Source organism: Petromyzon marinus, chromosome 19, assembly GCF_048934315.1.
Source record: "Petromyzon marinus isolate PM22_M1 ecotype Great Lakes invasive population chromosome 19, UKy_Petmar_22M1.pri1.0, whole genome shotgun sequence".
NCBI classification, from domain to species: Eukaryota; Metazoa; Chordata; class Hyperoartia; order Petromyzontiformes; family Petromyzontidae; genus Petromyzon; species Petromyzon marinus.
Window position 1 is genome coordinate 2,184,784 of NC_133685.1, and position 22,926 is coordinate 2,207,709.

A 22,926-nucleotide genomic window follows, 5' to 3' on the forward strand; every position below is an offset into this window, starting at 1 on the left:
ACACGTGGAGTCTCAATGAAAACACTGGAGCCATAATCGAAGCAAATTCGCGACTTTATTAATAATCACGTCAACAAAGTCTGGTGCAGCGACGATCGCTCAATTTCGCACGACCCATAAACATCAGCAGCAGCTGGTGGTGGTGATGTTCGTGGTCTGAACACCGTGGGAGTTGCCACGTCCCATTTAGTCCGGGTCCAGTCCCGTCGAGCAGAAGCTTAATTTCGGATCGGTCAAGTCTGATTGGATAGAGTAGGCAGCTCACGTGTGGTGGGGGGCAAAGTGTGGGTAATCTCAATCTTTTCTAAAAGATGTCTGGCCACCGTGGAAGAGTAGACCAAAATAATCCCGTATCGAGCTCACTCAAGTGGAGGCCCTTTTACACCAGCAGTAGCGTGATAAGTAATTGAATGGCTACACGTTTGATTGGAATTGGGCTAAATCCAGCAGAGGTATTCTGTCCAGTGCGCCGTAAAATGTCGGTCCATGTCTGATCTCGTCTTGGTCCTGGTCTGGAAAAAAAAGTCCAGACGAGGACATCAGTGTCCGAATGAAAATCTCTTATTACAAGCGCGGTCTGTGTGCGTACGGGGTATAAAAATCACGACACAACTGCCGCACGGCGCGCAGCGTTACGAAGAATGCGAGCCGGTTAGCCAGGGAGAGGGGACATAGAAGAGGATTATGAAATGAAACGTCTGGCTCGTGCTACCAGAGTTCAACACGAGGATGGGGGTCAGCTCTCAATGTCGGTGAGGGTTGCCACCTATGAGGTATACAAAAACCGGGACGTATCGTGGGAAAAAAAAATCTCACAATACCAGAAGAGGGGAGCACTAAACGTGAATGCGTTGTTTTGAGTGAGTTGCGCATTATTATGTAACTGACGAAACCCCGGCCTTTTAATGCCCTGGAAAGACAGATTTCCCAGGACAGCTGCCTCTGAAAAAGGAAGATCCTGAGAAAATCAGGACAGGTGGCAACCATAGCTGAAAAACAGTGGACTAAAACTGACAAGGACGTGGGCTGGGATGAGTAAGCAATTCGGGAGTGGATAAAACCAAGCCCTGCCTATAACCGACGAATTAGCCGCTAGCCCTAATCCATTAGCCTACCAGCCTATAACCATAGTCAACCAGCCAATCGTAGTAACGCTAAACCTGTCCAACTAGACATCCGTACTAACCAGCCAGCTAACGACTACTACCCCTTATCCCTAACCAACTAGCCACTTATACGAACCAGCAGCTCAACACTAGTACTTTCCTATCCCTAACCAATCAGCCACTTGAACTCATCAGCCAGCTCGCCACTAATACTACCCATATCGTTAACCAAGTAGCCAACCGCCCACTTGTCCCAGCCCTGCCGAATGATCATAACCCTCCCTGCTATCACCACCTCAATCAATTCCACCAGGTCCCCCAATCACTTCCACCAGGTCCCCCAATTGCCTTCACCATGTCCCTCCACTCCCACCAGGTCCCTCAATCGCCTTTAAGTTTTGCTCTTCAGAATGGCAGCAAACGATCACTAGTAGACACCATGGATCAGCAGCATATTTAACCCTACAGGCACGATTCTTGGGCTCCCTAGAGCTTATATCGGTTTAAAGGAAGATTCAACCCAAAACATTAACTTAACCATTTTTTTCAATGCTTTCCCTCAATGTTATCCCGATCGGGCTATCAGCATCATGTCTTGGTAAAGGAAATCCATTTGAAACTCTCACAGAGCACTGTACCCATTTGGTCCACAATGAAAGTGCACCCACTCTGCTACAGAGAGTAACGATCATCGCATGTCAACCTTAATATTCTAGATTTGAAGCTTTCGTGACTGCAAGGATTCATACTCCTTGGTCTTTTCGGTAAAGTCACGTAGGTAAAACTAAATTAAAATAAAAGACAACTAAATCAAATCAAGTGATGCATCTATCTTGCTGTGACTGTTCCACCTGAAGACGGAAGCTTGTGTTGCCTCCGAAACGTCGTGATTTGATTTAGTTTTCTTTTATTTTAATTTTGTTTTACCTGTGACTTTACCGAAAAAAACAAAAAGTATGAACCTTAATATTGTGGCGCTCCAAGCTGAAATTTAACACAGTTGACTAGAACCATATAAGTAACGGGGTTATTTGCGTAGTCATTGGTGACCGGGCTGAGGCCATTCAACTCACTGCAGTCGAGAACCCGGTTTAACGACAGGCAGCAGCAGCTGCATGGATTCAAATGCATCTCAGCGGTGCTAGCTCAGCACTCGGATCTCCGAGCCACCCAGCCACCTCGAAAAGCCCTTGTGGATTCCCACCTCGGCTGTCCCAGGAAGTTTCAGGAATGAGTTAAAAGACTTTCAAGTGGCTTTGTGGCACGCACCGTTAGTGACACTTGCAGTGACATATAAAATAAAATGGACGGCAGCTCACGTCAGTGAGGGCACTGGACAGCATTGGCGGTGCTCGAGAAAGTAAATGAAAATCGTTTTTCTCACACTGAACCTTAAAACTCACGTGCGAGTCCCCGGGGTACGCAGCCGAGGTGTGGTGCTACGATAGAAGAGCTGCTTGGGTCTCTGGGTGGAGTCTTCTCTCGAAATGAAATGCTTCGACGCTAACGTGTCATATCGAACACAAACGCCCCTCCCACCCGCTTTCTGCAACGATGCAGAGCACTCTGTATATTCCGATCTTCACTGAATTCTCTCAGCTAAAGCTTTGCCGTCAAGTAGGGGTGTAAATGATGATGGACAGATTAATCGATTATCGATATGAGATTCTTAAGATGAAGACGCGTTCGTCAAATCATGGCAAGAAACAATGTTTTTGATTCGTCAGGTTTTGAAATGGGTATTAGCATCCACTCGAGGCTGCTACATTCACGGCAATGTGTAAAAAAAATATTGATTCTGTAATCGAATCGCTACCCTTAATCGTGACAATTCACCAGATTTCCAGGAGAGGTACATTGTTAATCCCCGACTGTTCAGTGTCACCTCAAGCCTCAAAGTCCACCCATACACACATTCATAACCACCAACACACACACATGCACCCAGTCATATATGCACACACTTATTACGTGAACACACAAAAAGCACCCACCAATACACAACTTCACACGCGCACGAGTCGTGAGTATGCTCACACACATTCATGTACGCACACATGTACGCTCGCTCGCACACTGTAAGCTAGGCATGTAAGGAATCACCTCTCCACTCCAGCAATTGAGCTGCCACGAATTGATGTCGATTCGATTGAGTAATCAATTCACCTCATCTGGTTTTTGCATCTATTTATATTGCCTCATTTCTTTCAGTCTCGTTCGTAAAGTTTTGTTTGTACAGTTTTGTTCGCCCCACTAGTCCAAATGCAACTTTTTCGTATCGTTTGCATATAATTTGCATAAATCGTAAATGACCGATAGTTACGCACACAATTCCATACATGTATGAGTGCAATAATAGATTTCAATCGATGAATCGATACATGCCTAGAGTTTAGTGTCATCTTAAGCATGAAGTCCCAAGCACACCGGCCAGCACACACACACAAAGCTCCCCCGTATAGCTGCACAGGCTGTTGGGGCAAGTGCTGTCAGCGAGCACCTGTGCACATGGGCACGGCACACAAAGGGGTGGGGGGTGGGGTGTGGCAACCACAACCTGACCACATTTCTCACCAGTGCACGCACACACAAACACGCGCACACACACACAGGCAATAATTTTCTCCAGCACACCGGAAACCCTGCAGAAACCGTTCCCGGCAAAAGCCAACCATTCACCTCTAAGCTAAAGCATGAAAGTAAAAGCCAACTCAATGCAAATCCAAAGCGCGCCGAGCGAGCGGATTAAGTGCCGTGTGGGACAGGGCCAGAAAATCAAACCCAGGCTCCGCCAATGCCACGGCGGCTCACCACTTCGGCCATTCCACGCATCTGACGAATGGCCCATCTTGGGGGTGGCCCTATATGGTGAGTGCCCATCTGGTGGTGGGTGTTCCCATCAAGTGTTGAGTGGCACCATCTGGCGACTGGCCTGTTACACGGCTCCAAGTGCATGTATTTGATGGTCGGTTGGGTTTATCCGTGGAAATGGGTTGCCCTCTCTGCCAGCTACTGTCCTCCGTACCCGCCCCCCTCCACCACACCCCCCCCCCTTCCTGCCAAACTCCTCCTGCCCCCCCGCCCCCGTGGGATGGGTCCTCAGAGCAGATTCTTGTTGCCGAAGATGTTCTTGGGGTCCACGTAGTCCTTGACGGCACGGAGCATTCCCACTCCGACGTCCGACACGGCTGAGGGCAGCCAGCGCTTGCGCAACTTCCCCACTGTGGCAGGGAACAAACACAGTACACACACAGAGTACCGGTGTAAATACGACAACGTGGACACAGCACATGAGATGGACAGACAGCACATAGAAACATTCTTACATAAATTTGGCTAGGAAGCTTAGCGGTAGAGCGAGCGGAAAATGCTGGTTGGGGAAAGACTCTGCCCATCATCCCTCTGTGGGTAATAACACTAGTATAGGGACTCCTCTACTTACGATTATTCAACTTACAAACTTTCAGAGATACGAACCAAACCTGTTCGGACCGAGAGTTGTAAGTTTAACCACCGCGCAATAGATGGCGAGAGTTGCATCTACATCTGCAGGAGATTATACAACTTTAAAGCCATTCCCCGTTTTTAGTGTACATGCCATAACAACATGTTTGGACTTGACAGGAGTAAAGTTGGAGTTATGAACAAATAAACTTACCAACAGACCTCTGGAACCTAACTCGTTCGTAAATAGAGGAGTCCCTGTACCACGAAGTGAGGAAGTCAACAGTGGTCCTATAGACTCACCCCTGCCCTAACAATGTGGAAGTGCCACCACTGACTCAGAGCTGTAAACGGGGAATGGGCGCTGCCTAAATGCTTTTAGCAGAAAATCACTTTGACTTGGACACACAAGACACGACACACAGAAAGCAGTGGACACACTTTAAACACAACACACACAAAACCAAATGGGCACAGCAACCCGCAGAGGCCACCTCCACCACCACCACACACGAGCGTGATGGGCGCACGGCCGCTCAATGCTGGGAATTTTTGAGCGGCGAGCGATGCCGTGCGTGGAGAGAGACATCTGCACACGTGGCACGGTGGCGAGCCGGGAGAGAGAGAGAGAGATCGCCGAGCTGGGGGAGAGAGAGAGTGGCACGCTCGGCACGTGCGCCGGTGCGCGGTGGCGGCGACGGCGCTGCTCACCGCCGTGGTGGTGAGAGAGGCTGCCCCCGTTCGCCAAGATCTCTTCCCGTGCTGCGCTCTGCCGGGAAAAAACACGGAACGGGGAATTGATTGCGGGGGGGGGGGGGTTAAACCAGGGGGGCAGGGGGAACCATGGGGTCGTGACTCAAATGCATATGACCCACAGCCACACGAGGCCTACCGATTATAAATGGCCCCAAACTATATTTGCCTTTGCCGATTCTGATTTTCTCTTTCCAAAGACCAGACTCTGCTCTATTGGAGACAGAACCTCTTGCAGCCATCCTCCACAATGATAGAATTCCCTTCCTCGGTTCATTAGGGAATCTGAGTCTATGTTACTTTTGAAATTGTGTCTTAAAACTCACCTGTTTTTACATCAGGCTTTCTCCATCGGCCTTGTGCGAACTTGTGCTATGGAAAACCGAGTTTATTATTATTATTATACGAGCTAAACTATTTGGGTGCTACGGGGGAATATTTTCAGCCTGCCAATACTTTTGTCACTGCCAGGGACCTCTCTTGCAGTACCAGTGGTGAGCAACGTCCGTACATTGCTCACCCCTCAAACGACGCGGGGCAATTGCAGCGGCGGGCGCTAGGTGGCGGCCTCACCTCGATCTGCTCGTACACGTGCACGGGGTCGCCAAGCCCGCGGTAGTTGAAGGCGAAGTAGAAGTAAACGCAGGCGCCGGCGTCGTACGTTTGCGTCACCCTGCGCCAACGACCACAGGAGGGGGAGCACCGGGGGCGGGCGGAGAGGAGAGGTTAGCCTTCGACCACCGCGCGCCCCGATACAACCCGCGTATGACGACGTCGCATCGCGTGTCAACCGAAACCAAAAGCTTTGTCAGAGGGTCGGGGATCCATCCGAAATTAAGGCGGTAAAGCAAACGCAATGATCTTGTCGCAGTCAGTGGTGACCGGACTTATACCGTCAACTTGCTACATTTGGTAACCTGGTTTAATCACAGTCTGTGGGTCTCAATGTGAGCGTACGAGTTGCTATTTAAGTCTCAAGTCTATGGATCTCTGTGAGCCCGTAAACTACAGTGGAGAAAGCGGTTTAATCGATTGCAGATTGGTTTCTATGCGGGTCATTGGAGGCTGCGCTGACGTCAACTGGCTACACTTTCATCACGGGCAGCAGACACTAACCCAGATTCAAACTCAAGGTCTTTGTGGTGCCAGCTCAGCGTTTTTAGCACGACCGGAGTCACCCCGTCCACCACCACCACCACCACGACCACCAACGGGCAGACGATCTCGATCGGTCAAATCAACCTCGTCGGCGCACGAGGAAGCCGTGCCACGGCGGTTTGGGACGGCACAACAAGCCGAGCGGTGCTGTTTGATCGAGATAACGACATCTCCCCCCCAACCAGCAACCGCTTTGATCTGCGTGCCGCACGCGGTGCCACCGCCAGGCAAACAACCTGCACGAGGCGAACGCCGGGAACTGCACCCCTCGCTCTTTGCTCTCGCGGATGAGACACTCCTTCACGTTCCGGCACAGATCCAGGACTCTGCACACGCACAAAGACAAAGAGTCCCCCGTGTAGCCTTAACCAGACTGTTGGGGCAAGCGCTGTTAGCGAGCACCTATGAAGGCCGGCGCGGCGCACGGGAAGGTCAGTGGCCAATACTACGCCCGGCCGCCTTTTTCTCCCTAGTGGTGATGTTTACACACCACACCAGGTTCTCATTTGAGGCTGAGTTGACCTAGGGGAGGCCCAGGACCGGTTCAGATAATCGTCACTGGTGTTGGGCGTGAGCAGGAATCGAATTCAGGTTCAATCCCCGCACGCGCGTGTTAAAACGCGCGCGTGGGCGAGCGGGGTCAGCGCGGTCTTTGGATGGCGCCCTCGGCCTGGCACAGCTCAGTGCTGTCACGCAAACAACTTCGAGCACCGCGTCAGGAGACACGGAATACGTGCGGACACGCGTGACCTTACTCTCGGCTTCAAAGTAACGTCGTGCATTTTATCCCTGGGGCAAATACGCGTTGCTCACGCTTGTCGCCAGAAACGAAAGGTTAAGATTTACTCAGTGACCCACAAAACGAGAGCACTGCGTCACACCCTCAGGTTACCGACGTGATTGCCATTGCCACCACGGTGGCGAGATGTTGACTACCTCGCCTGGTATACAAGAGGTCGTGGGTTCGATCCCGACCCTGATGTCTGTATATTTGGAGTTTGCCTGTCTCTCTTCCCGTGGTCGCGTGGATTTTTCTCCGGGTCCTCCGGTTTTTCCCTCCACATTTAGAATCAACATCACGTATGTAGGCTGCTATGAATTTCCACGTGATAAGCCACTTCGTTAAGCTATTATTTGTGACGGCCAGGTCACTTCTGAAAAAGAGCTACATAGCTCAGTGGGCCTTACCTGGTAAAAAATTTTTTTAAATAGTTTAGTAGTTACCTGTCCCAGGGCACAGATGTCTCAAACGACTCCGCGATGATGTAGTAGTCCATGCCCAGGTCCTGTGAGTAACAAGACGGACAGCGTGGAGCACAGCCGAGGTTCAAGATGTTGCGGTGTGCGCCCGGGAACAAGTCTGATCAGAGCTATGCAGAGAAGGAAGAAGACCGAGAATCTAGACGGGTCGTACTGCCAGAGAAGCAGGCTTGCCGAAGGAAGCTTCAGAAGCATGTTGGGGAAAATAAAGCAAAGGTGAAGGAGGGAGGAGGAAAGAGGGAGTGAAGAAAGGGGAGGCTGAGTGATGCAGCGAAGAGGAAAAAGCTCGAGAGATGGACCAGGACGGAGGAGGAGGTAACTCGAACCGTGAGCCCACCCTGCAGCAGAGAACTCGAGAAAGAATACCCGGTGAGGTCACCTGAGCTGGACAAATTGGCCAGTGGATTTTTTGTTATTCCCATTGTCATAGTTTTGTTTATTTTCCAGTGGTTTACTCTGCACGACGGGCGCCACACGCGCAGGCAAGCCGTGTCGCGTTGTGACGCACGGCGCCCAACGTGACTCACGCGCAGGTAAGCGATGATGAAGGTGAGGAGGTACCCGCGCTGCCCGTTATCCTCGCCTGCCGCCAGGCCCCTGCAGCAACACAGCGCGGAGGGCAACGGCATGAGAGGCCAGGGACGGACGGCATCGAGAGGGGCCAGGTGTCCACAGGGGGCACGGTCCCCGTGATAAGGTCGTCGCTCAGCGAAAGGATCTGCGGAGGCAGTGCTTGCAGGGCAGGGTCTACAGGAACAGTCTGTACAAGGGCAGCAATGGGCAGCCACTACATGGAGGAACCCTTGATGTTGACATAGACTGTGATAGGGGTAACTATCTTATAGAGATGGTCTCTATAAGGGCAGCCTTCCATAAGGGCAGCCCGAATGGGGACAGCCTTAAAAATGGCAGTCTCAAGAAAGGTAGCCTCGATTGGGACATATTCAACAGGCGGAGTCCGTACATGGGCAGCAACTACAGGGGGGAGCCTTTGCAGCGGACTGGGACAGCGTGTACGGATGGCAGCGTCTGTAAGCGGGACTGGGGCAGCGTGTACAGAGGGCAGTGTCTGTGAGGGGGGATGGGCCAGCGTGTACGGGGGGCAGCGTGTACGGAGGGCAGCGTCTGCGAGTGGGGCAGCCTGGCCCAGGAGGGCACCCTCACCCGAACTTGGCGGCGATGTCGTACACGTGTTTCTCCTGCTGCAGCACGGCATCCCGGTCGCCCTCGAACAGCAGCGTCGCCACGCACAGGTGCTGCGGGTCGAAGCCCTTGAACTACATCAGGGTCATTACACGGACGTATGGACACGTACATACATACGCGCGCACACGCACATACAAACAAAGACAAGTGTATGGTCACTCATGAATTACACGCGCACAGGGCATACACACACAATGCGAGGACATATGCACACACACATTAATGGTTGCGAGTTATAGGCATACACAGGCGCATGATGGCACACACGCGCACCAGTAAACTAGACATTCTCTCACACAGCCCCTATTAAACTATATATTCACATTCACAAACCCTTACATCACAATTACACGCACAGGTAGGTACAAACCTCTGCCAATAAGTCATTTACTCAGTCACATGCCCTGAATTATCTATTATTTACTAACCCACCCGTACCCACACCTCCATCCACCCACTGCTTCACCCATACTCACCCACGCACCGCACCACCAATATCCATCCACCCACCCATCGTGACCCACCCATCCACCCACACCCACCCACTGCCACCCACACCCACCCACACAACTACTCCCACCCACGCACCCATACCGACCCACCAACCCACACCCATCCACCCATACCCACCCACCCACACCCACCCACACAACCACTCCCACCCGCGCACCCATACCGACCCACCAACCCACACCCACCCACCTTGGTGATGTAGAATTTCTTGAGGCCGTCCAGGAACGATGTGAAGATTGACGAGACCTGCGGTTTGAGCGCGTGCCCTGAACAGTGGAGATGGAGACCCCACATCAGTCTGGGGTTCATGGCACGAGGGGTGAGGTGTGTGGTTCGTGGTGTGAGAGGAGAGGTGTGTGGTTCATGGCACGAGGGGTGAGGTGTGTGGTTCGTGGTGTGAGGCGTGAGGTGTGTGGTTCATGGTGTGAGGGGTGAGGTGTGTGGTTCGTGGAGCGTGGGGTGAGGTGTGTGGTTCGTGGAGCGTAGGGTGAGGTGTGGTTCATGGTGTGAGGGGTGAGGCGTGTGGTTCATGGTGTGAGGGGTGAGGTGTGTGGTTCATGGTGTGAGGGGTGAGGTGTGTGGTTCATGGTGTGAGGGGTGAGGTGTGTGGTTCGTGGTGTGAGTGGTGAGGTGTGTGGTTCGTGGTGTGAGGGGTGAGGTGTGTGGTTCGTGGTGTGAGTGGTGAGGTGTGTGGTTCGTGGTGTGAGGGGTGAGGTGTGTGGTTCGTGGAGCGTGGGGTGAGGCGTGTGGTTCGTGGAGCGTGGGGTGAGGTGTGTGGTTCATGGTGTGAGGGGTGAGGTGTGTGGTTCGTGGAGCGTGGGGTGAGGTGTGTGGTTCGTGGAGCGTAGGGTGAGGTGTGGTTCATGGTGTGAGGGGTGAGGCGTGTGGTTCATGGTGTGAGGGGTGAGGTGTGTGGTTCATGGTGTGAGGGGTGAGGTGTGTGGTTCATGGTGTGAGGGGTGAGGTGTGTGGTTCGTGGTGTGAGTGGTGAGGTGTGTGGTTCGTGGTGTGAGGGGTGAGGTGTGTGGTTCGTGGTGTGAGTGGTGAGGTGTGTGGTTCGTGGTGTGAGGGGTGAGGTGTGTGGTTCGTGGAGCGTGGGGTGAGGCGTGTGGTTCGTGGAGCGTGGGGTGAGGTGTGTGGTTCATGGTGTGAGGAGTGAGGTGTGTAGTTCATGGTGTGAGGGGTGAGGTGTGTAGTTCGTGGAGCGTGGGGTGAGGCGTGTGGTTCGTGGAGCGTGGGGTGAGGTGTGTGGTTCGTGGTGTGAGGAGTGAGGTGTGTAGTTCATGGTGTGAGGGGTGAGGTGTGTAGTTCGTGGAGCGTGGGGTGAGGCGTGTGGTTCGTGGAGCGTGGGGTGAGGTGTGTGGTTCGTGGTGTGAGGGGTGAGGCGTGTGGTTCATGGTGTGAGGGGTGAGGTGTGTGATTCGTGGTGTGAGGGGTGAGGTGTGTGATTCGTGGTGTGAGGGGTGAGGTGTGTAGTTCGTGGTGTGAGGGGTGAGGTGTGTAGTTCGTGGAGCGAGGGCTGACGTGGGGAGCGGTCGTACCAAACTGAAACTGTGAGTTGTCGACGAGGCGGATGGAGGCCGGCGCACATCTCTGCACACAGCACCACAACAGCAGCAGCAGCACAGCGGCCTCAACGATCGAATGTGACAAGGCAGGGTTAGGGGGCAAGGCAAGTTGAGGGGCAGAGCATGGCTATGAGCAGAGGGGCATGCCTCAGGGTCTCACCTGGCGAGCGACCTCACGCAGGCAGGCCACACCCTGCTCAAACGACGGGAAAACCACGGAGCCGTACTTCTGGGACTGGGGTAGTGGCCGGATCTTCATGGTGACCTCGGTCACCAACCCCAGGGTTCCTGTGGCACACACACGCACGCACGGGTAAACACGCAGTCGGACCGTGCGTGCGTGCGCGCGAAGATACGCGCGCACGCACGTACACGTGCGCGCGTGCGCTCATACATGAACATGCGCAAACGCACAGACATACGTGTACACACACACAGATGTATAGGCAAACAGATGCACATGCGCACACACGCATGCATGTGGACACATACACGTGTAAACAAAGACAAAATATTCCACCCATCCCCCCCAACGTGTAGCTGACGTTTGCTGTTGGGGCAGGTGCTGTTAAGCGGAGCACCTGTGCAGCGAGCAGGCACGGTGCGCGAGGGGGTGGGGAGGGGCGTGGCAGGCACTCTCAGCCTCACACTGAATTTACCAAGAAACCACGGAAAAGTCAAATCAAAGGTACGCAGAACATTCTTTCGCACACCGTACTTAGTCCAACTGTGCTCATCGGGGGTGCAAAAATAATGTGCATGCCGATTTAAAGCTTTCGTGACTGCAAGGATTCATCTCTTCTTTGGTTCTTTCTGTCTGGAGGACAGCGCTGTCCTCCAGACAGTCTCGTCCCTTCACCTGATGAAGGCCGCTTGTGTTGTGGCCGAAACGTCGTGAGAATTTTATTGCGTTATTTTATTTTATCAATTTATTATTTTATTCTCATTCTACGTGGTGACTTTACCGAAAGAACCAAAGAAGAATGTGCATGCGTCGCCGATCGCCTAGCAGCAGCCCGTTGACCCGGCCGTGACTCCAGAGGGGCCGTAACTCTCGCACGTGACAGATGCGTCGGCCGGCCACGAACAACGCTAAAGTTCAAACCCCGGTCACAGGCTGGGGGGAGGGGGAGTGGTGAGCCGGCTGGGACAGGAACACAACACAAATTCCTGGAGTGACCCCACCGTGACCCTTGGAGTTCATGACCTCTGGGGAGGAAGGGGGGGGGGGGACTGCGCCATGGTGGAGGAGGGGGGTGTGGGGGATCCCATCCGTGTAACTATGGTCGCCGCGATAAGGCGATGCTACGACGTACTACCGCAAGGTGCAAGCTGCACGATAGTCGCGCGGTCCGGCTTGCAAAATATCGTCAACGTCGTGATTATATTATCACTTCATTTATCTTTAATTACACAAAATGGCGAATAGCAGCGCGCGTCTGCGTGTGCGGTGCTCGCTAACAGCACTTGCCCCGAGAGTCTGTCAAGGCTATACGGGGGATCTTTGTTGTTTGGAGTTACCCTCGGAGCCCATGATGAAGTGGTGAACGTCGGGGCCCGTGGAGGTGCGTGGGCCCTGGCAGCTCTTCTCCACCACGCCGCGTGGTGTCACCACCTTCACATGCACCAGCTGCATGCGCAGCACACGCACAAACCGCCACAGTGATCGTCACACCCAGCGTTACCACGCAGTGTCTTTACACGCAGCGTTACCACGCAGCATCGTTAGACGCAACACATGCAGCGATAGGGGTTGGGGTAGCGATAGGGGTTGGGGTAGTGGTAGCGGTTGGGGTAGCGGTAGGGGTTAGGTTAGTGATTGGGGTAGGCCTGGTCGTAGCTGGGGGGCGGGGGCAGGGAGTGGCGGCATAAGGATGGGCGAGGGAGAAGATATGGGGGTTGTTTTAAGGGAGGACAGAGGCAAGTTAGCAAAGCACCGCCATACCCACAACCGTTACACGGCGCATCGTCTCACAGGACATCACCACACGGCGTTACAGCGTCACCACGCAGTGTTACAACATGCGTGCCCCCCTCCCCCCCCCCCCCCCGCGGCGTGTGCTGCTTCTGCCGCTGCCTCACCATGTCCTCGATGTTGCCGTAGACGTTCTTCTTCATGCCGGAGGCGCGCGTCGCCACCCACCCACCCAGTGAGCTGAACTCCATGGAGTCAGGCTCGTGGCCCGTGCAGTAGCCTCGCTCGCCCAGCTGTGATACACGGGGGGGGGGGGGGGAGCAGGACACGGAGATACGCGAGATATGGAGACACGCGCGACACGGGGACACGTGGGATACGCAAGACATGGGGACACATGGCTTCGTGATACACAGACATGAGAGTACGCAGACATGAGAGTACGCAGACATGAGAGCACACGGACATCAGAGTATGTGGGCGTAGGAATGCAGGGGCACAAGGACATGGAGACACAGGCATACATGACAAATGGAGAAATGCAGATACGGGGACATGGGGATATGGTGACTTGGGGGGGTCCGTCGGCATGGGGCCATGTGGACAAAGGGACAAGGGGATACGCTGAGGGAGGAACGACGCGGACAAAAGTTGCACCATCCATCGCACGGGGGCATCATAAACGCACACACACACGCAGGGTGGCTCCGACCGTTACGCCGGCACAATTGGGTCAAGCATTCAATTATCCCAATCGTAACGCTGGGGAGGGGAGACCAGGTTAATGCCCCAGTTAGAGGCCACTGGAATACCGGGGTATGGGCGCGGGGAACCTGGCATGGGTGCCTGCGTGTGTCATCGTCACCCCACCTCTCTCTCCAGGTCCTGCCCGATGATCCCCGCCTGGATCCGTGCCGTCAGATTCGTCTCGTCGATCCACAGGATGCGGTTCTGAAAGGGAGCCGCAAGCGGGGTTTGTGGTACGGCGCAGACTCTTTAACTGAAGTGCGACATGGAGTGTTAACATCTCGCCTGGTATGCAGGAGGTCGTGGGTTCGATCCCGACCCTGATGCCTGCTGCTGTGTATTCGGAGTTTGCGTGTCTCCCTCTCTCATAATCATCACGGTGGCTAGGAGATGTTAACTGGAGTTTGCGTGTTCTCCTCGTGCTTGAGTGGATTTTCTCCGGATCCTCCGGTTTTTCCCTCCACATTTATAAACATGCCTTTAGGGTATTTAGTTGCTATAAATTTCCACACAAAAAGCCACTTTGTTGAGCTATCATTTGTGGCCAGGTCGCTTCTGAAAAATAGCTATTTAGCTCAGTGGGCCTTACCTGGTAGAATATAAAGTTTAACAGTTTTAGTTTAATGTTTTGTGGAACCTACGGGCCTTGTGGAGTGCATGCTGGACCCTCTAAATCAGTGGTAAGGAACCGAACGGATATGGTCCAAGACTTTAGTTCATACGCATTTCGGGGCACAAAATTTAGAAATGGTCCACAAATTACAGTTATTTGGCTGAGCTGCATCAATCAGGAACTAGAGGGCAATATTTACGACCCGACTGGAACCCTGTGTTCTAATTATAATTGCACACTAACTGCAAAGGGCCTTCGTACAATCGGCCGACACATACGCAATATTTATAGGATGTGTGGTCGCCCGCCAAAGGAATTTGAGATTCCTATTTGGCCCTCAGTGAAGAAAAGCTTCCCCACCCTGGGCCTAAAACCCTGCAAGGCGTGGTGGCCTCTAATAACCCTGCAAAACATGTGTTTGGGGCCCTCTTAGTGTAACGGGGGGGGGGCCCTTGGGGCCACAGAGCAGACGGTGCGAGTGAGCGAGCAGGCAGGCAGCAAGCCGTACCATCTGAGACGTGTCGACGGAGACGATGGTGCGCGTCTCGTCACTGGGACACTCGAGGGCGCTGGACACGCTGGTGCCGCCTGCCAGGACAGGACACAAACACGAAGAAATGGGGACGGGAAACACGCGCACTCGTCACAGATGTGATTTTGCAGCCGTCTGGAACGCCGTTCCATTCCGATATTCGGAAACCGCTGGAGCTATGCACTTTTAAATGGAGATTGTAAACGTATTTCTTGCCCTTTCCCCGCACCTCCGATTAGCACAGTTGGGTACGTGCGGTGCAAAAGAAGTTGAACGTACACACATACATACACACACATACGGTTGGCTACGTACGGTGCGAAAGAAGTTCAACATACGTACGTACACACTTCGAGACGGACTCAGGACACGCGGCGTTATGGGACATGACACTCAAGTGTCAACCGCAACAGGGCACGTGGTGCGCATTAGAGCGTTGCGTACGCAGAGTAAACATGCGAGAATTATTGGCGAGATTAACGGGTGAAATTGAGGCAGCTGGGTGGTTCAGAGGTCAGAGACGTGGAGCTGGCGCTGCTGAGATCACGGGTTTGTCACGACCGCGATTAAATGCAGTTCTCAAGTCGAAGGTGCCCAACCAGCCACCAATGAATGTATAATACAATTGTTACGTTAAAATGTTGGTGTTTTCTATTTTCGATATTTTTTATTGGGATATATTGTAGCTCAAGCGATGAACATCTCTAGAGCAGGGCAGGTAAGAAAGCGGAGCATCCCTTCGTGTGGATAAACGAGGTCATGTGAATGGTCCGTTGACGGAGATATCGCAGATATCTCCGTCAACGGACCATTCTCTAATAGAGTTCCAAACGCGCACTTTGTCTCATGACACAACACCGAGAGAACAATCAGAACAAAACTGGTAACAAGACAACAAAAAATGGGAGAGTCGATCTACAACGGGCATGTTGTAGAAAACCCTAACATGACGGGTACAATAGATAATTATTACCATAAAAACTATGTCAACATCATGCCTACCCGCCGCTTCTCTGCATTTGCTTTGAGTGACCGCAGGGTTCAAGAGCGGTGCGGAGTGTGCCCGGGCAATTGGGAAACGCATCCACAGCCAGATTAAAGCGGTGATTGGGAGGTGGCCGGGTGGCTCAAGAGGTCTGTGCTCTAAGCTGCCACCATTGACATCCTGGTGCCAATCCAATCAGCCGCCCGTGGTTATACCGGTTTTTAAGTGCAGGCAATTTGCTGTCCTTAGCCTGGTCTTCAATGACTTTGTACGTATAAATATATGATTTGTATTAAAATTGGTTCTACAGTTAATTTCGTTAAATCCAATTCTGAGAATTAAAAATATTGGTTTGACTGTAATTTAACGAACATTACTCTCACGTAGCAAAGCGGGTGAAAAAGTGCTGCCCCCTACTTGAAAACAAGGTCACTCAAAGCAATATTGAAAACAGTTCTGTAATATCCGATTCCACAGGCCGCTCTGCAACACAGGGGTCTGTGTTGCAGAGCGGCCTGGCTGTCACCTGATGAAGCTAGTTGTAATTACTGGGGAAACGTCGTACTCAGATTGTAAATGTTGTGGCTTTGCTCTCGAACACACCGGTGTGCTGTACTAGTGACGAATTGGCCACGTTCTGTTTATGTGACAACCCTTACGAGTTGGCTGTGTCGGGTGGTGGCAGGTTTAACGACACATTTATATATTTACGCGATGTAACCCTAAAAAAAACCCCTGTATTATGGATGATATTGGTCGCGAAAGCCTACGTGTTACACTGACAGGGGTCTGTACTACTCTGCGAAAAAAACTAACGGATTTTTGGGTCTAATGACACGATGCCGATAGCACGATTTGGATTACATTCGGGGAAGAGATGTTTATCTATTTAGTTCTTTATTTGTTTCGCAATTTGTGTTAAGTGGCGTCGCGCACACACACACACGGAACGCACCGCCGTACGGGATGATGCAGACGTTGTGCTGCACAGCCAGCTCCACGATCCGCACCACGTCTTCATGGCTGCCTGCGATCCGTCGCAAAACACGGACATGGGCAGGCATATTCTTAGCTCTTTCGGTAAAGTCACGTTGAAGGGAAACAGCCATCGATTCGATGATGACGAGGATGATGATCATGAGCATGGGCAATATAATTTTACAAAAAAAAATTCTAACTCACGAAATATAACTGTCCATAAAGTAGGCTCTTGGTTACAGTAAGTAAATCAAGATCATACAGCAGGTGAGTTTAACACGTAGTTTAACACGCACCGGTGTGCTGCCCTCATAACCAATTGGCATTTTTGTTTAGTGACAAACCTTACTAATTGGCTGTGTCGGGTGGTGGCGGGTTTAACGACAAATTTATATATTTATGCGATCTAAACCAAAAAACCTGCATTATGTACAGTAGGTGAATGAAATGGATGGAAAAAGTTAATGATTAAGGTCATTGTGCAGCCCGTCTGTGAGATGATGCAATAACAGTGGATTGTAAAGTATACCAATCAGGTTAGCATGGGTTATAAATATAAAAATATATATTTTTAATAATAATAATATATTTTTCATAATTAATAATATTAATATATATAACCACAAACATGTTGGCAAGTAAACCGATGGATTACTTTCATAGAAACAAATGACACATTCTGCGGCTTCACCAGCATTCTACGCAGCTAAACTATAATTGCACGTTCGTAGTTTAATTTACATTTGTTTGGCGCTATCCGTGTTTTAGTTTTATACTGGTCACTCCTCTGCCGCATCACCCTGGATAAACATGGGTAGATGGTAGTACCTATAAATTAAAGCTAACCAGCCAGGTGACTCAGCAGTAGAGCGAGCGGCTCGCAATGGGAAGATAGTGAGCTCAAATTTTGGATGGGGGGGGGGCGTTAACTCAGCCCATCATCCCTCTGGGGTGAATAAAATTTATACCACGTTGCGGAAAGTTCACAACAATGGTTGCCCTCTGGATGGACTATCAACTATTCATATTTTACCAGGTAAGGCCCACTGAGCTATAGAGCTATTTTTAAGAACTGACCTGGCCACAAATTACAGCTCACCTTTTGGCTTATCATGTGGAAATTTATAGCAGCCAAATACACAATTAGAATCAACGCATGCTGATTCTAAATGTGGAGGAGAAAACCAGAGTACCCGGAGAAAAAAAATCCACACACCCACGGGGAGAACACGCAAACTCCAAATATACAGGCATCAGGGTTGGAATCAAACCCATGACGTCCTGTATACCTCGCAAGGTCGTTAACATCCCGCAACCGAGGCACCCAGCCCTGCCATAGGAATGCGGAATTTCCACCACCGGTTCACGGTTGCCAATGGAAGATGAGCACCACTTCCATTGCTCATTTAAAGTGGAATATTCACTTAGAGGCGAGAACGGGAGCCGGAGCGACAGAGGCGCTCGCCTCCCCAGAGACACTCACCGGGCCACACAACGAGGTCGGGAACTCGCTCCAGCCTGCCCTCCCGCAGAGCGAAGATCTCATGCAGGCAGTGACCTGCACAAACGACACAGGGGTGAGAGAGACAGAGAGAGAGTGGCGGTGGTGTACGGTGGGGTCAGAGGGCTGCTCCGGTCAGCGAGGAGTTTACGCTACGCCCAGCTTCTTGACCCACCTCCCGGACCTTTGCAAGTTAGTACAATTATAAACACGCAACTCTTATAACCTAAGTTTGTCACGAGTATGCAATATTCGTACATCGCAAGCTCTATTAAACAGTCGTGTCTTGCATCTTCTACCGTACTGGTTAAATGTCTGCGAAGAGTCTCGAACATCGGGCAGCGTCAGTGAGCTCCAGGCCGATGGACCACTGACCGCGAAACTGCGAGGTCCAAATCTCGCCGTCTTAAGTGCGCGGAAGGAGCAGGTCACCATGAGCTGTCATGTGACTATTATTATGTTGATTATTTGGAGCACTTTGTCAATCCACTGTCTAGATGAAGGCCTCTCCACACGGTGTCGGTCACAGGAGTTGTTGTGATTACGAACGAGCAAGCGTGCGAGGACTGCACGGGACGGGAGACCGACCGTGCGCTCGGAACAGCCGGTCCTCGGGGTCCTCGGACATCGGCACCGCCGCTCGCTGGAGGTCGCGCACGAACGCCTCGTTCCGCACCGGCGGCGGCACCGCCTCCACGTTCACCGACGTCTGTGGACGGAAGAGAGAGAGAGCTAAGACGGGAGACACGGGAGAGAGATATTGGAGACATGGGAGTCAAACAAGGGAGACATGGGAGACAGACATAGGACACATGTGGGAGACAGACATGGGATAGAGCTATATCAGCAGAATTTTTTTACTTTAGAAAGCTGTTGGGGAACTTCACTAAGTTATTATTATTACCACCACAAATGTACATAAAATGTGGTCACAGCATGCATACATTAAAATCCAGTCCAGTCGTCACTCAGGAGTCAGTAATTAAAATAAGTATCAATTTAAACCAATTCTTACATTATCCGTGTATGACGAAAAGTGTCTGCACGCATCACACACGCTGCATAGTGCTGTCACACTACTTGAAATGCTTGACGGGAGGACCGATGTTATGGTCACAGCCGCGTTGTTTGCCATGTGAATCATCGCTCTCGAGTACCACTGCTGCAAGTCAAAAAGCGTTCGTCTCTGCGGGTGAACTTTGCACCGCCATGAGAATGTGAAATCTCCACCACCACCGTTTGCTAAGGGGGGAAAGCGCACCCGCGCATCGCTGTGGTGCTCAACGCTGGCGCCGAACGTCTGCTCCATCCATTCCCGGAGCGCCGGCAACACCAGGCCGCTCACCCGGTACCTGCACCACACGGTAACACAGCCACAGGGTCGTCGCGTTAGCACCGGATCACGGTCGGCCGCCGACTCCTACGGTGGCCCCAACCTGTTGCGTTGTTTTTTTCGCGTCAACCTTCAATAGAGCCGCAATCTGGGTGAAATGGACGTCGTTAATTCAAATCCATTTGTGATCCGTAGAGCTGAATGCTGAACGAAAAAGGCCCTGTTGAGGGCCAGAAACCGATCGTACGAGGTCTTCAAGTGGACCAACTAAGTGTTGACGGACTCTCAACGCCTAAATGTGACTTCCTGGGCAGAAACGTAAGGAAAAATAACAGCGTTGTCGAGACGCACGTCGAGGCTGCTGAAGCACTCTCGTGGCTAGCAGTCGGTAAAGGCACACGACTCGTCCCGACAGCCAAAGCGAAAGAAATGATGGATGTGGTGTGCCAGGTGCAAAAAAAAAAACTTTCCGGGTCACCAACCTGGACAGACCCAGCTGGAATTGATCCCCTGAGTGGCTGGGCCACCGTCAACTTCGGCCGATGGCTTTGCAGTCCAGCTCGCCCGCTCTGATCCTAACCCATACCCTGTCAACCCCTTATCAGTGCTGCCTACCTTATTACAGACCAATTCAGGCCTTATTGGTCACCCCGTGCCCCTTATAAATCTCAACGTTCATCCTACAAAGTTCCATCACAAGGGAGAAACACAAACAAATAGACAAAAGCTACGGTTTGTTTGCCCGCATTGAAACGGCTGTCCGCATTATATGGACCTGAAAACTGAATTTCCCTGTACAAGAATACAGGGTAAACCCGTACGGGTTGACCACTATGCCAACCGTTAAGGGAGTGGTCGTGAGGTGTGCTTGGAATTCCCTTCTCCTCCTCACCTCTTCCCCGTGAACTCTGCCTGCCCCTTCTTGTTGAAGATGAATCTGGAGTCGGTGTACCCCCATCCGTTCCACTTGAGCAGGTCCTGTCTGCGAGGGGGGGGGGGGGGTGCAAGAGGAAGCCAAATGCGGAGCGAGGGGGCCGTAAAGGGGAGCCGTGGGGATTGCGAGGGAAGCGAGGGATGAGAGGGGACGAGAGGGGACGTGGGGTTGAGACCGGGTCACCGGCGAACTTCACTCGGCAAGGAACCACCGTGACCGCTTTACCGATTGAACTTGGTCACCGTGAACTCTTGGTCACCGTGAACTCTTGGTCACCGTGAACTCTTGGTCACCGTGAACGCTCACAAACGCACACGGACATCGGCACACGCACTGGCAAGCCACGCCACGCACAAACAACAACACGCACACGTCAGATAGAAGCTCACACGTGCGCAGACACACACGCACCGTCACAGAAATGAAGGCCGACACACGGGCGAATGTACTTACAAATACAAGCACACAAAATACCCACTCATAACCAACACTAAATTACACAACACACACACACGGAGAGACCAGAAGTGACAAACTCGCTGGCATGCACAACACTGTTGTTTGCGAGCTCCTATTAAAGCATGCACAAAAACACAATTCACGTACAGCAGCCGCGAGTCTCCGCTGTTTGTCCGCGACGTCACCCACCGCTTGTGCCAGGCTAGGTGCACCAACACACGCACGCGACAAACCAAACGCACACGCAGAGCCGCGCACATTCACAGCCACAAAACTTCTCGGCGCGTCCGCTCTTTCCTGCTGCAACCGCAATTCGCCGAGCTCACCACGGCGCCTGTGCCAGACTAGGTGCACCAACACACAAACTGACAGGGAGACACGCGGGAAATCTTCCCCTCCCCGCCTCCCTCTCGCGCAGGCACGCACGCACGCCGCCACCTGCGCATTGGTATGGTCCTGCCCGCGTCTCCCTCCGCCGAGGCGCATTGCTGGGGCGTTGCTCCCGCGCAGCCCGCGGGCCGGGCCTTGAGGTGCCCCGCGATGAGACCGAGCCGCGCCCGGGCTCGAACCGCGTCCCCTCGCTCCGCGGCCATGACTCCCCACGGCCGCCGCCTCTCCTCCTCCCAGCCCCGGAGCCACACGCCCGGCCACGCCTCGCCCCGCTGACGCCCCCTCGCCAGCGGCGCCATCTTACTCAGGGAGTAAAGTAAAAAAAATCAGTCGCTCGCACCTCCCGCCACCAACCCCCCCCCCCCCCCATTTGCCAGGGCGCGTGACGCCGCCAAGACGTCGGACCTCGGCCATCACCGGAGCCGCCGGCGGTCTTCGTAAGAAATGGCGAGGCCAACTTTACCCCCTTACCAAGATGGACGGCCATTTCGTAAAAAAATCTGTTGCCGCTTGGCGATGACGTTCTCTGGTATGCCAGAGTCGTCGCAGGCCCGCCCCGCCCAACAGCCCCCCCCATCCCCCCGCCCCCATCCCACCCCCCGGCGGCCCCCCTCCACCCCCCGCCGGCCCCCTGTCGCGCCCGATTGGTTTGCGAGCGATCACGTGGTGTATTCGCACAGCGCAGCTGATTGGTTGTTGCTGTGGTGGGTGTGCCCCTCGTCGGAAAGTGGGGGGGGGGGGTCCCTTGGGTCAGGGGTCATGTCGCGGCGTGCCACGTGAGGCGGGTGCCTTCTCGCGAGCACGTGGTGGGCTTAAGTGGCTTCCTGGTCAGCTGTGGTCGATCCACTGCTGGATGAGGGCCTCTGGTTGTGGGACCCGGGGTTTGAGTGAACATGAACAACATGATTTAAAGCTTTCGTGACTGCAGGGATTCATATTCTTGGTTCTTTCGGTAAAGTCACGTAGAAGGGAAACAATAAAATAATAAAAAATATAAAACAATAACATTTTCACGACGTTTCGACTGCAACACAATCATCATCAGGTGTGAAAACCACAGCAAGAAAGTTTTACAAAAGTGGCGTTTTTTTAACGTTAGCACCACGAAGAGCGATTTGACAGTTCAGATGGACGAAACGTCGTGAGAATTTTATTGTTTTATATTTTTATTATTTTGTTTCCCTTCTACGTGACTTTACCGAAAGAACCAAGAATATGAACAACATTGCGTAAAAAAGTGTATCATATGCGATGTGTCGGGTAATGCACATTGCCCCTTAATATTGAATACATTGTCCAGAACGTTTTCTTTTAAGGCCATAGTGTTGTTGACTGTGTTGGCAGTTATACTTCACGTTAGTCGCTGGCGAGTGAAGGCAGGGAGTAAACAGCAGCAGAGCACAACGGCCTCGTTCTGCTGAACTGCGCAACCTCTGCACACAACCCCCCGAAGCAGCCCCATTACACCTCTATAGTGATCGCGCATCATCGGAGCGCGATCCCAAACTCAAAAGACCCCGTTTCGCTTCTC

The 22,926-nt window shown here is 52.5% G+C and overlaps 1 protein-coding gene across 3 annotated transcripts; it reads right to left on the reverse strand.

The window, feature by feature from the left end:
• Positions 1-36: 36 nt before the first annotated feature.
• Positions 37-21,709, reverse strand: AGPS (alkylglycerone phosphate synthase). Of its 3 annotated transcripts, none has more exons than XM_032957299.2 (20): positions 21,444-21,709; positions 20,505-20,594; positions 19,541-19,631; positions 18,868-18,988; positions 18,262-18,336; positions 16,756-16,827; positions 14,792-14,871; positions 13,794-13,874; positions 13,091-13,216; positions 12,530-12,638; positions 11,169-11,296; positions 10,982-11,033; positions 9,630-9,706; positions 8,886-8,998; positions 8,249-8,318; positions 7,686-7,747; positions 6,698-6,787; positions 5,877-5,976; positions 5,262-5,319; positions 37-4,327 (listed from the first exon to the last, which is right to left on the reverse strand). In XM_032957299.2, the coding sequence occupies exons 1-20, from the start codon at positions 21,692-21,694 to the stop codon at positions 4,206-4,208; spliced, it is 1,968 nt and encodes a 655-aa protein (XP_032813190.1). In that variant the 5' UTR covers positions 21,695-21,709; the 3' UTR covers positions 37-4,205. The 3 variants fall into 3 exon arrangements, with proteins under 3 accessions (XP_032813190.1, XP_075924168.1, XP_032813191.1); XM_076068053.1 differs by lacking the exon at positions 21,444-21,709 and adding an exon at positions 21,332-21,403; XM_032957300.2 differs by lacking the exon at positions 21,444-21,709 and adding an exon at positions 21,153-21,314.
• Between the last annotated feature and the right edge of the window lie 1,217 nt (positions 21,710-22,926).